This window comes from Dipodomys spectabilis, unplaced genomic scaffold, assembly GCF_019054845.1.
Source record: "Dipodomys spectabilis isolate Male_0828 unplaced genomic scaffold, ASM1905484v1 ptg000127l, whole genome shotgun sequence".
In the NCBI taxonomy this organism is placed as follows: Eukaryota; Metazoa; Chordata; class Mammalia; order Rodentia; family Heteromyidae; genus Dipodomys; species Dipodomys spectabilis.
The window spans coordinates 4,136,344-4,151,913 of record NW_024870804.1 but is presented as its reverse complement, the minus strand read 5'-3'; the positions used below and the strand labels follow the sequence as shown (position 1 = coordinate 4,151,913).

Here is a 15,570-nt window from a genome sequence, read left to right as displayed (position 1 = left end):
GGAATATAGAAATAGCCACCTTTGATTGGATTTGGCCTCACCAAAAATATTCATACTCTTACTAATCAGAATTAAAAATTTGGTTCAAAGGCTCTATTTCATGTTTTGTGAATGTGTACAACCACATCACTTTTTTGTTTCTTAAGAGGCAAACTAATTATTCTCACCCTAAATGTCAGCAAATGTACCCCATACAAATAAAAGAAGGGGATAACAAGTTATCTAACATCACCAGTTTCTAACAGCTCCATTTCCCTTAATTCTACATAAAAAACAAGGCTACTTTTTGAAAGCATTAAAAAAAAAAAAAAAAGGAGAAGAAAGAAAAGAGAAACCTAAGCAAGCTTAAAATAAAACTGCTTCTTATAAATGTAATACAGACATGCCAGGGAACACACAAGGCTAAAAGAATGTTAACTTTATTTATGAACATGTGATTTGTGTTTATACACATGCTAATAAACAAAAGGGAAATAATTGCTTTCAAGAAATAAAACTGCATCTGCATACTTCAAATACTATATAAAAATGTACTTTATACAAAATGTGTTACAGTCACTACCACATTCACCAGGATTGTTGATCTAAATTTGTGCTAGCATTTGGATACATAAAAATCAGCTTTAAACCAATGACCAGCAAAACAGAAACTTGGACAGTTTTTACAGCATTATGCTCAAAAAAAAAAAAAAAAAGGGAAAAAAAACCCCAAAAACCTTATATACCCAAAAAGGGGAGGGGGAGAGAATCCCAAAACACTAAAGGCTTTTCATCTTTGAATCACTGTTTAGTTCCACCAGAACTAAGGCCATATACTTTAAAGAACCATTTCAGAGTTGAGATAGTCTACGTTTTCATGTTTAAATCCAATGATCCAGGGTTAGTGAAATGCCTCATACACAAAGATCAGCTTAAAAAGTATAACCAATACCCTTGAATTCTAAAGGAAAATTTCAGATATCTTACATTGTATACAATAGCAAGCCTGAGCAGTAAAATGTTTAGAGAACCACCAAGTTTGCAGAACCCAATTAGATAGACCTGTGTTCTGAAACACATTGTACCTCACATTTTGAAATTCACAGTGAAAATAGTGTTATACTTATAATTAAAAAATAAGATGTTATACTGGTTCCTTCCTGGTTAAAAGGAATAAGTTACTTTTGGTAAGTTTCAGCTTTCAGTAGCCTACAATTTAGTATATTTTAATACAAGAAGAAAAAATGTTTAATTTGGACATTTGAACAGATTGGGTAGAAGTGATCTTGCATTGTTTTGAAACCAATACACCCAACTGTACAAATTATCAAAATCGAGACATTGAGGGACTTGCTGAAGGGAACAATTTTGTTTTCACTTTATAGTGCAGGTATAAAGAGGGTAGAAGGTCAAACTGCCAAATAAAGCAAGATTAATAAAGCTGTACCAGTGGTCAGCTGGTGTTTCAAATGGTCAGATGTGTTGCAACTTGGTGAAAGCATCAAATTCTAACATAAGCTCTGCATGTTGCTAATGCTTTTTTTGTGTGTGTGCTGGTCCTGGGGCTTGAACTCAGGGCCTGGGCGCTGTCCTTGAGCTTTTTTGCTTAGGGCTAGCGCTCTACCACTTGAGTCACAGGTTCCACTTCTGGCTTTTTAGGTAGACAAGATAACTGGAGATGAGAGTCTCTCGGACTTTCCTGCCCGGGCTGGCTTTCAACCGTGATCCTCAGATCTCAGCCTCCTGGGTAGCTAGGATTACAGGCGTGAGCCACCAGCGCCCGGCTTGCTGCTGCAGTTTTACAAGCCATCATTAAGGCTGGGGGGAAGGAGGAAAAGAGCTAACATAAACTAAGTGATACAACGTGAAAATGGCAAAATATACACTCCAAACATTTTTTTATTGCAAGAAACAAAAAGCACACAACAGCCTGTACATACATACAAAATACTAACTATAGACAGACAGATGTAGAACATGTTATCATGTTCATCAGTGTAGAACCTACATGATCTAAGAAGAATCATACAGTACTGTACAACACAGTGTCATACAGGGAGAATGCTCTCATCTTTAATATGAAACAGTGCAATGGGCACAAATTACCCACTTCTACAAAATAACTGCAAATTATGCCACATATATTCATGTTCAACTGAACTGTCACCAAAATACATTTTATTTACAATATGTACTATAAATCAGTTGGTTATTAAGTTCTAAAATGATTTACTTCACTGAAACATTATAAAGGTTAAAGCATTGTGTAGAAAAAAGTGGGAGATTGTGTTTTTACATACTGCTTTTGTAGTTCCCATCACTGGCTCAGTTCGACTTCTAAAAAAATAGAACAGAAACTAACATTAGTAATTTATAAATTTTTGTACTAGAAATCTCAATGTTATCTTTAATCATACATCTTAGGAATTTAACTTTCCTGTAGTACACATCTTAGGAATTAAACTTTCCTGTAGTACAAAGCTTTAAATAAGTCATTTCGGAAATAATAAACAACTTGGATTTTTATTACCTTACGGTACACATTTGTGGTTAAAAAAAAAAATCACTCTGACAATGGGGTACAACTGACTCATTCCTGAAATCCTAGCTACGGAAGGAGGTTAAAATCTGATTATGATTCAAAGAGCAGGAAAGTTGAAGAATTTTCTTCCTGGCTGTCCCATCATTTTAAAAAAGCATTGTTCAGCAATGCAGAGAAGGTAGAAACAAGACTTGCACAATGTCTAGAATGATCTTTTAAGTTCCTACTTTGAAAGGATATACAATAGTTGGTACTCATTTATGAAACAAGGCATTATAGTTAGGTATTTGTGTTCAATGTTTAACGATCCAATCTGACTTCTTCTCAGACTCTTAAATGGAGCCATTCCTCCTCAAGTGCTTGAATACTAGCCTTGAGCAAAAAATTCAGGGGCAGTGAACGTTTTCTGAAAGGTAGAAATGGACTGTATTTGAATTAAAAATGTTTATAATAGAAATGGACAATCTGATGTTTAAAAGAATATACAAATAACCCAAAAAGAATTTTTTTACACAGGAAATGAGACCTAAATAGCCTTCAAATGCTTTGTGATTTTTATTTTCTTAAATTTGCTCAACAAATTCTTTTTTTTTTTTTTTTTTGGGTCCGGTCGTGGGGCCTGAACTCTGGGCCTGGGCACTGTCCCTCAGCTCTTCAGCTCAAGGCTAGTGCTCTACCACTTGAGCCACAGCGCCACTTCCGGCTTTTTTCTTTTTGCTTATGTGGTGCTGAGGAATCAAACCCAGGGTCTTGAGCATGCAAGGCAAGCGCTCTACCACTGAGCCATCTTCCCAGCCCCTCAACAAATTCTTGAGACATTTTAGGAAACAAATTATGTTTGAATTAACATAACTTTGTATAGGAAGCAATTCATTTTGCCAGGTACTTCAAGTATTTCCATTCTCAAGAATTTTGGAGCTGGGCGCTGGTGGTTCACGCCTGTAATCCCAGCTGCTGAGGAGGCTGAGATCTGAGGATCGAGGTTCAAAGCCAGCCCGGGCAGGAAAGGCCATGAGACTCATCTCCAATTAACCACCAGAAAAATGGAAGTGGCACTGTGGATCAAGTGGTAGAGTGCTAGCCTTGACCTGAAGAGCTGAGGGGCAGCGCTCAGGCCCAGAGTTCAAGCCCCACGACTGACACTGACACACTGGCGCGCGTGCGCATGCGCGCGCGCGCACACACACACACACACACACACACACACACACACTTTGGAATATCAAAACGTCCCCAGAAATACTATGTGTGTGTGTGTATACAGTATGTATGTGTACATATATATGTATATTATATAATTTGTTTTGTTCTATGGACAGAGTCTCACTAGAGAGCCCAGGCTGGCTGGAAAAATCATGAACCACCATTTGGCTCTGCCTCCTAAGTGCTGGAATTATGGGAATGTGACACTATGCCTGGCTAATATTTAATCTTTTTTAAAAAGCACATGGTATCATATTTGATATTTTATCATTTTGATTCTTAAAATCACTTAAAGCTAAAAGCACAGACCACTGAGATCACTCAGTAGCTACAATATTGAAAAAAAAATTCAGCATTTTAGGTTAGGATAGAAATGGTATTATACAAGACTCTCTTAATGTTAAGATATACAATACAACCTTAGTACAAACTAAAAAAACAAAAAACCAACAAAAAAAGTTACAATACATGGCCTACAAGAGGCAAAGTTCCAAGAAATGTCTAATTTAACCTTAATTCTAAAACACATTCCATTTAATAGGTCTGGTATATTCTAGAAATTTTCACTGTCTCAAAAAATGTCAAAATTTCAAACAAAACCATAAAATAGTCCAAGTTGATACCCTAGTCACATATTCAACTCTGTTGTCACTATTAAAATTTCAAAGTGGAGGGGGCTGGGAAGGTGGCTCAGTAGTAGAGCGCTTGCCTTACATGCATGAGGCCCTGGGTTCGATTCCTCAGCACCACATAAGCAGAAAAAAAAGCCAGAAGTGGCATTGTGGCTCAAGTGGTAGAGCACTAGCCTTGAGCTGAAGAGCTGAGGGACAGCGCCCAGGCCTAGAGTTCAGGCCCACGACCGGACCCTCGCCCCCCCCCCCCCAAAAAAAAACAAAAATAAATAAAATAAATAAAATTTCAAAGTGGAACATTTAAAAATAGTTTATAATTATGCTTCTTTAGTGTATATAAGTTCTATTCTACTTTACAGAGATTGTTCTTGTTCCAATAATGACCCTCTGCCAAGCACCTGAGCAGGTATCTATGGGACTCTCACTGACAACACTGTAGATATTGCAATATGCAATGCTCCAATTCCTTATATCAAATGGCATATGTTTTCATGAAACTTGTGCAATTTTTCTATTTATACCTAGAGTACAATGTAAGTGTTATCTAAATAGTCACATTATATTTTGCTTAGAAGACAATAACAAGGAAGTTTATGTTCAGTATAGACTCAATTACCACAGGCTAAACTATACAGAGTAACTATCAGCAACAACCTCCATAATCTTTCCAATCTGCAGTTACTGCAGACCCAGAAACCAAGGATATGGGCATGCCAACTGCATCCAGATCCTCACCTTAGGGAAATCTGAGCCAGAGACTTTAGGTTACTTATTTAGTCACATAATTGGTAAAACAAAAAAACAGTAAACAGAGTCAAACCTAAGCCCAATTCCAGAGTTATACTCATAATACAGTATATGACCTTTTAACCAAAACCCTTACTGGGAAGAAGCACATCTTAGTAGCATTACTAGATGCTGGCATATATGTAAGATAGATTTTTACAACATATACATTTTTTGGGGGGTCAGTTATGGGGCTTAAACTCTTCGCCTAGGCACTGTCCTTCAGCTCTTCAGCTCAAGGCTAGTGCTCTACCACTTAAACCACAGCGCCACTTCTGGTTTTCTGAGTGGTTTATTGGAAAGAGTTTCACAGCCTTTCCTGCCCAGGCTGGCTTTGAACCTTGACCCTCAGATCTCAGCCCCCTGAAGTAGCCAGGATTACAGGCGAGAGTCACCTGCCCCCAGTGACATATACATTTTTGTTAACAGGCCATACTGAGTAAACTTGTGTCCTAATAATAGTTCTTAAAAAAACTATAGGCCAAGACTATTTAATCAGAGAAGAAATCAGGAAAAACAAACCCCTTTCCCTCATAGTTTCAAGAATTGAGAACATAAACTTATTAGATTTTTGTACTTACATAACATATGTCTTGCTTGTGGATTTAACACCTCCAATAGGAATTCTTCTAACAATTACAGATGAGTTCTTAGGAATCAGAGCATTATCATCAGTATATTCTGTAAATAAAAACAATAAAGTCAGGGATTTAAATTCTGCAGAATAAGACCTGAATCGGAATACAAATTTTTATAGGAAATGAACCTAAGACACAGAAGAGAATAACTACCTAGTCCTTTCACCTAACTTATTAGTAATTTTCAGCTAGGTTACTGAACTCTAGTAACTCTACTTCTCAAATTCCAAATCTCTAGTTTATTCAGCAGAAATGTTCAATATGCAAACTATGGAAAACGTTGTTAGAATGGAGACAGTCTTAGTCTGTCTTGCCTCTGCCTTAAAACAGGAGTTGACTATTATGTTCCTCACTCTCACAGAATTTATTACTAGAGCAGACAGACTGCATTATGTTATGACAGGAGTGAACAAAAAAACGTTTTTGTGTATGTGCATGAAGGTCTGGAGCTTCTTGTACTCAGGGTCTGGGCACTGTCCTTGAGCTTTTTTTTTTGCTCAACGCTTGGGTTCTACCACTTTGAGCCACCGCTCTACTTCCGGTTTTCTGGTGATTAATTAGAGCTAAGAGTCTCATGAATTTTCCTGCCAGGCTAGCTTTGAACCACAATCCTCAGACCTTAGCTTCCTGAGTAGCTAGGATTATAGGCGTGAGCCACTGGCAACTGGCTCAGAAAAGGGTTTTCTAATAAGGACTAAATAGTGAATGTCACTTTGAATAGAATGATAATTCAAAGAAAGCCCCTCTGAAGAACCTACACTAGCAACTTAAAACTCAGAAGTCAGCCAGATACACGAAAAAGCTAAAGTGTATTTTAGGCAGAAGAAAAAAAATGAGACAGAAAGAACTACAGGGATAAAGAGATTGAAAAAGAGTAACACAAAATACAGGTACAAAGGTTATACAAAGCAAATATTGTTTCATTTCTAAACAATAGGAACTCTGGTTGATCTTCATGAAATGTTGACAACTGTGATAAAAGGATTGTTCTGGCATCTATGTTAAGAATAAACCATACCATGCTGGGTGCTGGTGGCTCGTGCCTGTAATCCTAGCTATTTAGTAGGCTGAGATCTGAAGATCGGGGTTCATAGCCAGCCCAGGCAGGAACATCTGTGAGACTCATCTCCAATTAACCACCAGAAAACCAGAAGTGCATTGTGGCTCAAGTGGTAGAGCGCTTGCCTTGAGCTAAAGAATTCAGGGACAGCACCCAGGCCCAGAGTTCAAGAACCCCCCCCCCCCCATAACTATAAAACAAAGAGTAGAAATAAGGTGACTACTTAACACTAATCCAGACAGAAGTGATGGTGTGGGGGTGGGGGGCGGGGGGTTGGAGGCATGGCTGAGGCTCATAGTAGGATGTGGCAGGCAGAGAAATGGAGTCAAATGTTATGGGGTTAGAGTGTAAAGTCTTGTTCTTGCACTGGATATTGAGAATATGAAGAAAGAATCAGCATCAATTTATGAGTTCTCAGCTTTAGCAAATGTATAAACAGTGACATCACTTTTTTAAGAAGACCAACAAGAAAGATGAGTGGATGTTATTTTCTATTAGATGGCCTTTCTATAATACTTCTGTAAGAAGAAAACCTAAAAGGAAACTGGAGCTTTACTAAAGGAAGGAAGATGTATCATCTTCTGGAAGATGTATCATCTTCTTTAATCACAAACCAGATAGTGGGTCCACTTTTGCTTCACTTATTAGCACAAAGCATCTGACTTTATTTGCTCTTTGTATTATTTCAAATTTATTACAAATCTAGACATTTTGGGCTTAATGTCTTCAGAGCTGAAGGTATGGCTCAGTGGAAGTATACCTGACTCTCAAGCAGAAAGCCCTGAGTTCAAATCCTAATGTTCCCAAAATGCTGATAATGTGTATCAACTTTATTATTTTTTTTAAGTCAAAATGCTATTAGCATTCCCTATTAAAACTAAATTGGGCTGGGCGCCAGTGGCTCACGCCTGTAATCCTAGCTACTCAGAAGGCTGAGATCTGAGGATCACAGTTCAAAGCTAGCCCAGGCAGGAAAATCTGTGAAACTCATCTCCAATAAACCACCAGAAAACCAGAAGTGGCGCTGTGGCTCAAGTGGTAGAGCACTAGCCTTGAGCTGAAGAGCTGAGGGACAAGTGCCCAGGCCCCAGAGCTCAAGCCCCACGACCATCCAAAAAAAAAAAAAAAAAAGCCTACTAAATTGCTCATGCAGGGTTGTTTTTAATATGTTCTACATGGCTGGCTACATCTCATAGGTATCCAATAAAGTGATGCAGTTTCCTAGATTTAGGCATGCTAATGAAACACTATTATTTTCTTGTACAACTCACAACAGTCTCAACTTTCTCAACTTCCAAGCAACCTAAAGAGAAAAAAATCAGAAGGGAGGATGGGAGACTTTTTGTTATTGTGTGCTAATTATTAACTCAGGACCTGAGCACTGTCCCTGAGTTTTTTGCTCAAGGCTGGCACTCTACCACTTCAGCCCACCTCCACTTCCCACTTTTTTTGGGGGGAGGGGGGGTAGGGGGGGGGGTGGAGATTAATTGGTGGTAAGTCTCATAAGGGACTCCTGCCTGGGCTCACTTTGAACTGCAACCCTCAGATCTCAGCCTTCTGAGTAGAAGCTAGGAATTATAGGTATAAGCCAATAATGTCTGTCAGGATAGAAGATATTTGTTGTTGTTGTTTGCTAGTCCTGGGGCTTGAACTCAGGGCCTGGATGCTGTCCCTGAGCAGGCTGGCACTCTACTTACAGATAAGTATCTCTTATACTTTCCTCCCTGGGCTGGCTTCCCAACCTTGGTCCTTGATCTTAAATCTCCTGAGCAGCTAGGTTCGAGTCACAGGAAAGAGCAAGATTTTTAATCAGCTTAAAAGTTAATTCTACAGCTAAAACTTAAGTGTCAAACATCAGACAAGAAGTTTCTTTCCTTTTCTGAGACAGCGTTATGCTACATAGCCAGGCTGAGCACTGCTGGGATTATAGGCATGCACCACTACACCCAGCAAGGAAGTTTCTTATTTTTAACAATGTCAAGTGAATTCACACTAGCTCTCAAGGAAATATTAACTCCATCAGCACACTACAGTTAACTAAAGCAACACTAAAGTCAATATTCCAACACCCTTCAGAAGTTCTGATCAGGTTAACTACCTGAATTTACAATGATTTCCAAGCCCAAAAAGTGTTTTACATTTAACACAAATCCTTAATGAGTAGTCAATTTATTTCTAAGACGTGGCAGTCTTAAAATATGAAAGGCCTGGTTGGAGGACAAGCTGAATTTGCAGCAAGACATCAAGTCTTTAAAAAAAAAAATACTTCACACTGGACTCCCAACTCACACTAAATTCAGAAGGAAGACTGTTGTGTGGCTTGGGGTGGGAAGAGGGAGGTTAGTACAAAGTTTTTCGGAAATAATAAAGTTCAAGGGATCACTGTGAAATATAGCCTAGAGATAAGCAGTATTGTTAAGTCCAAAAACACAGAATTCTGATCAAAGTCTTTTCAAAACTAAGCCCTAAACATAGATCTTCATATTATAAGAAAAGCTTTGTAGCAACATGTAATATTAGAGATAACTTCAACATTAATTCAAACCAAAAATCCAGTTCAACATTCTCTCCTATGTAAACTCCCCTCAGGCTTTTAGCATTTTCTTTGCAACACTAATTTACATTTATATTAAGTCACCGAATAATGCTTAAGCCAAGTGGCATTCTCATTTAACTGCCTTGGTAAGTGGGGTACTATCTTCTGTGTACTACTTTTTCCCCTAGTTTGATGAAATAAAAAGCAGTTGTCTCCCACAGCTCTTCTTCCATAAAAAAGCTCATACAATATATAAAGCTCCTCCCTGGATTTCAGGGTCTGGATCATGTATTAATATTTACCAGTCTAGGAAAAACATACGGTCAGAAAGAAATCTCTTCAATTTTAAGTATAAGATTCCTTCAACCACAATTTACTCGTCTCAAAGTTTTATTTGATCACTAGGTAGATAAAGATGATCAAAGCTTAGCCCCAAATGATTCAATTGTGTTACTACTATTTCAGTGAAAATGAATCCCGCATAGCGTTTAAAATTGCCTGATATCCTCTAGTTTCATTTATCTTTCCTCTCATTCATAAATACTCAATATAGCAAGATGGCTTACAATTCTTCAAAATCTGTCTTTATGAACAGTGTCTACAATAAATATCAAGAGAGGCTTTCAGTATACTTAAAGCTCTTCCTGAACTGTCCTTGACCACCAACAATCTTCCTCTCCCTAAGTAGAGGGAGACACACAGATGATTCCAGTTACCAAAGGAACTGGCACACATTTATTTTTAGTAAGAGGAAGCAGACAATATTATTTCAAATCTATTGTCATATAAATTCTGGCTTAATTAATACTTTGGAGTCCCCACATGCCAATAATGCTGGTCCTCAGCCTAATACAATTATACTTATGTCTGCACTGTAAACAACAGCAGCCATGACAGAATTTAAACTACAGATTAAAGGCAGGGGATCATCCTTTTCAACAACCACTCCATCACGTATTATGCCAGTTAGCAATTAGTATAAAATTACCCTACAACGATCACCATTTCTTCACACTCGAACAATAAATCTTAAAACTACAGATTAAAGGCAGGGGGCCACCCTTTTCAACAACCACCAGGCCAAATTTTATGCCACATTTAGCGATAAATTTCAATCCATCTTAAAAGTCAGAACTTCACTATTTCTTCACATCCCAACAATAAATCTCATTAAACCAATCTAGTAAACACATCAACACTGCTATTCTGAGAAAAAGAAACTAAAACAAAATCAGTGTTGGAAAAGACTGCCACATCACATCTACTTTTGAATTCCCATTATAAAATATTTTAAACACAGGAAAAAGAACTTAAAAAGATTCTTATCCTGGTTTACTAACACTCACATGGCAGCAGCCTAGTAAAATTTTAAGTTTCTTGGTATTGAGAGAGACAGTCTAGCAATCACTATTTAAGAAACAAGTATCAGGCTTTTAAACTTTCCTGAATTGCTAAATTTAAGAGTAATGTGATGAACTTAAGAGTCCAACGACGGAATTATTGTTAACTGTGCAATTTACACAAGCCAAGAATATTTCAAGTTCCAAAAAACAATTTCCACATTAAATCCTCAAAGAATACGAAAACTAGGGGCTCTTTTCTCCACAACGCAGGCAGCTCCAAATAAGTAAATACCTGGGGGGAGAGGGAGGAAAGAGGACAAACAACTTGCTATTAACTTCCACAGCATGGTTAGGTTACAACATTAGAAGTTATGCCTATCACTGCATTAACACAGACCAATCCTTGCATGTTCTGATGAAAAACAAATCAGAAAAACGCCACAAGGCAACCCCCCAAAGGACTCGACTATCAACCCCCTTTTATTTACCACCCCCACCCACACTTTAAAAACAAAAACAACAACAAAAAAAAAAAACTCGAGAAGGTCAGACTACCACGTTTTCCGATTACCCTGCTCCAGAAATCAAACATGTCAGTTTCAACTCCAAGGTCGCCTATCAATGAAAAGTTGTATCCACAGTGTTAGAACGAACCAGAACGGCGGTTAAGAGTCAGGCACCTTCTTCTTTCTAACTTAGCAATCACCCTCCACCCCAGCCTTGGCAGGAGCCCGGGGTGGGGGTGGGCTTACCTTCTTTCGTCTGCGCGTTGGTGATCTGCAGGTCGCAATCGGCAGCTTTCAGCTTCTCTCTCCCCATAATCTGCTTCTTTAAGTCGCAGAGGGAGATGTGGAGTCCATCAAAAGTGACGGTATCATAGTTGAGTTTAGAGGAGAATTTATAATGTACACAAGACATTGTGCCAAAAGGACTCCTACGGTTCAGCGAGGAGACGTGGACACTCTCAATATACGTATATTTATCAACTTTCAGAGCAAAATATGTACACACACGAAAAAAAAACAGACACCGAAGGACCCTAAGGCCTCCAGATTAAATACCCCTCCCCAACCACAAGCAGGGGGTTCGTAAGAACAATAATCCAGGACAACCCCCGCCCTCGGAGACTCAGAAGCGCTTCATAGAGGGTTGGAAGAGGGTTTGGGGTACGGGGGGTGGGGTGGGGGTGGGGCAGGGAAAGAGAAGGGAGTGTGGAAGAAGAAATCGAGAATCCGCCAACCGGCACAATGTCACCCGGCTGGATCCCGCTCGCTCATGCTAAAAGCCGCAGGAGACGGGTGGGGGAGGCTGGGGGGGCAAGGCGGTGCAGTCAGTAGCGGCCAGTCCACACGTTAAAAGAGTCCGAATGACCCCCGCGGGGGTCAGGGGTCCATAGCGCGGCCGCACCTCCCGGCGGATCGCTTTCTCTCTCTCTTTTCCGTGGATGGGGGGGGGAGTGACCCGGGCCCCGGGGAAGGCCGCAGGGAGAGGGCACTAGGCCCCCCGAGTCCACGAGCGGCCTTCTCGCCTCCTCCCGGCTTCCGGACGACCGGCGTCGGCGGCCCCCCCCGGCCCCCGCCACACACACGCACGCACCCCGGCCGCCTGCTCCCCCGGGGGAGGGGGGGCAGCGGGCGCCCGCGGCCTAGGCCGGGCCGCGCGGCGGGCGGGCGGAGCGGGCGGGCGGACGGAGCGGGCGGGCGGCGGGCGGCGCGCGGCGAGGCCTTCCTGTCGCCTCTCCGGCCTTCCCGCCTCTCCCTCCCCACGCCGCCGACACAAAGCCGCCGCCGGGCCGCGACTAGGCCTCGCCGCCCTTCCTCACCACCCCGGGCCCCAAGCCCGCGCGGCCGGGTGGCTTCAGCCGACACCGCCGAGACTCCCGGACGCTCTTCCTGCTCGCTGGGTCCTCCGCGCTCCTCTCGCCTGCGCCTTCCTTCCCTTCACTTCCTTTGAACCGCGGACTCGGGAAACCCGCACGCCGCGGGCCGGTGGTGAGGGGCTTCCGCTCGGCTGCCGGGTTTTTTTTTGTTTGTTTGTTTGGTTTTCCACCCCCTCCCCGCTCTCCTTGGCCGCTCTCCGGGCCCTCACCGAGCGACGGCGACACCTTCAAGCCAGCCACTATGGCGGCCGCGGCCTGGCTCCGAGCGAGCGCCCCACTCCGGGGTCTCTTAAGCAGGAACTGCACGGGCAGCGCGCGCACCAGGCGGGGCCGGGCGTGCGCGGAGAGGCGGGCCGAGGGGCGGGGCCTCGACGTCACAAAGCGCACCGGCCGGCCCACGTGACCGCCCCCGCCCCCTCCCAGCTTTGTGACTTGGAGGGCGGAACCCGAACGAGCCGGGAGATACCATTTGCTTACAGAGAGAGGGGGAGGCTCCGAGGGGAGCGGCTCACTGGGCGATCCGGGGAGGGGAGTTCACGTGGCAGTTTCCGCGGCGAAGGGGGGCGTGGCCGAGGGTGGGCCGGGTAACTCCCCTTTTCCCACTGTCGGGCTTCGCCGGCCCTAAACCACCTCAGGTTCGGTGATCCGCACGGTGGCGACGGCGCTGAAAACTGCGGTTGCTAGGCAAGAAGCGCTCCACGTTGCAACGAACTGGCTGCAACCCGAAAACTCTCCTTTACGTGGAAATTCTGGAGCTGCGGCTGCCGAGAATTGATAGCCATTGCCCCATCTGTAGCTCTAAGGCCGGCTGGGAACCCACCCTAATCCTGGACCCGGGATATTCACTCCCCTGTTGCTAAATGTCCGTGACGGTCAACTGCCGTGAACAATCAGGCTTGCCCTGAGCTCAGTCCCCAGACTCCAAAAATAACAGTAAGTCCAGGTGCTGGTGGCTCACACCTGAAATCCCTCAGGAGGCTGAGATTGGAGGATCGCGGTTCGAAGCCAGCGCAGGACAGGAAACTCTGTTGATGATCTCCAGTTAAACCCACAAAAAGTCGGAATAGGAGCCGCGGCTCAAGTGGTAGAGTTTTGAAGATAATGGGCATTACTGATCGTGATCATTTAAAAACAAGAAGAACAAGCGCCTCATCCTCTCCAGCTTCTCCAGAGGGAGCTCACAGAAGTGGGTCAGCTGAGAAAAGGATCGTGCAACCAAGAGGTCGCAGACCGTGAATTCTAACTGGATTGAGATGGAATCAGTCACCGCGTCAGAAAAGCCATCCTCTGATCACGATTTAAAGATGAAGTCTTTTTTTTTTTTTTTTCCTTGCCCGTATTGGGGCTTGAACTCAGAACCCGGACCCGCTCTCTAAGCTTTTTGGCTCCACTCCCTGAGCCACTTGAGTTCTACTTCCAGCATTTTGGTGGTTAAATAAAGATGAGTCTCATGGACTTTGCTGCCTAAGCTGGGTTTGAACCGCCGATCCTCAGATCTCAGCCTCCCTGAGTAGCTAGCATACAGGCATGAGCCACAGACCTCCAACTGATGGCTATCATTTTTACCCCTTTATCGTTATTTCTTAACACTTCAATAAAGGACATGGCATAGGTTTACTTTTTAATTGTGTGTCTCTCACCACTGATGAAAAGCTGAAAAGCACTTACTACTTAAGCCTATGAATTAATTAAAAACTAGAAGAAGAAGAAGAAAAAGCTGGTCCTCCTGGCCTCCATTTTCTATATGCATTCCTTGCCTGAACTGTTCCGTCCTGCCGTCACTTTACAGCCAGACAAGATGGGGCCCCAGCTGACCAATCCTGAAACAGGGCCTGTCTCATCACCTCTCACCCACTCTGTACACTGCTTCACAATACATATTTGCTCCCTGCCCCGAATTCTTTGTCTATTTAAACCCATAGCTCATGTTGGTACCCTGCAAATAGCTGGAGATGAACTGAAGTACTGTCTTCCTGTAGCTGCCTGTGGCACAGGAGAAATCTCCTTTTCTCTGCCCTTAACTATGGCTCTTTATTAGCGACATCTTCCAAGAATTTATGTATTTATTTTATGTATGTATGTATGTATTTTATTTTTTGCCAGTACTGGGGCTTGAAATCAAGGCCTGAGCTGTTTTTACTCAGGCACTCTACCCCTTGAGCCACAGAGCCACTTCTGGTTTTTTTTGTTTTTGTTTATGTGATACAGAGGGGTTGAACCCAGGGCTTCATGCATGCTAAGCAAGCACTCTACCACTAAGCCACATTCCACCCATTCCAAGATTTTAAAACACCTTCATTGAATCCTGTATGTGATTTTCATATATAATGATTTTCTTCCACATTGGTTGTTCTCTGAAGTTTTCTTGCTATCTGGTCTACTTTACCAGTAATTACTTTTCTTTAAAAATCTGAACAGAAATGGCACTGTGGCTCAAGTAGTAGAGCCCTAGACTTGGGCACAAAGAGGCTCAGGGACAGCTTCAAGCACCACAACCGACAAAAAAATACAAATTAATAAAAATCTGTGTGAATCCAAACACCAGTGGCTCACACTTGTAACCCTAGAGAGCTGAGGATCATGGTTCCAAGCCAGCCTGGGCAGGAAGGTCTGTGACTCTTCCCTCCAATAAATTACAAAAAAAAAAAAAAATCAGAAGTGAAGTTGTGGCTCAAGTGATGAGTGCTAGCCTTGAGCAAAAGGAACTCAAGGACAGTGTCCAGGCCCTGAGTTCAAGCCCCCGAACCAGAAAAAAATAATCAGTGTGAATAAAAGGTAAATGAGTTGGTATTGTGTTACATACTGGTAACTCTAATACTTAGGAGGCAGAGACCCGAGGATAGACAGCTGGAGAGTCTAAATCCTTTTACTCCATAGCTTTTGTTTGTTTGTGCCAGTCCTAGGGCTTGAACTTTGGGCTTGGGCACTGCTCTTGAGCTTCTTTGCTTAAGGCTAGCACTCTATCACTCAAG

General features: G+C 42.4%; 1 protein-coding gene across 4 annotated transcripts in view; it reads right to left on the bottom strand.

The window, feature by feature from the left end:
* The window catches only part of Rbbp6 (RB binding protein 6, ubiquitin ligase), a 35,978-nt gene extending 23,646 nt beyond the window's left edge, over nucleotides 1-12,332 (bottom strand). For all 4 annotated transcript variants that reach the window (XM_042689818.1, XM_042689820.1, XM_042689819.1 and 1 more), the window contains exons 1-3: nucleotides 11,472-12,332; nucleotides 5,724-5,823; nucleotides 2,280-2,316 (exon numbers count right to left, since the gene is read on the bottom strand). In XM_042689818.1, the coding sequence (XP_042545752.1) occupies nucleotides 2,280-2,316; nucleotides 5,724-5,823; nucleotides 11,472-11,637 (303 nt within the window). In that variant the 5' untranslated portion in view covers nucleotides 11,638-12,332. The remainder of the gene's footprint in view (nucleotides 1-2,279; nucleotides 2,317-5,723; nucleotides 5,824-11,471) is intronic.
* Nucleotides 12,333-15,570: the final 3,238 nt, after the last annotated feature.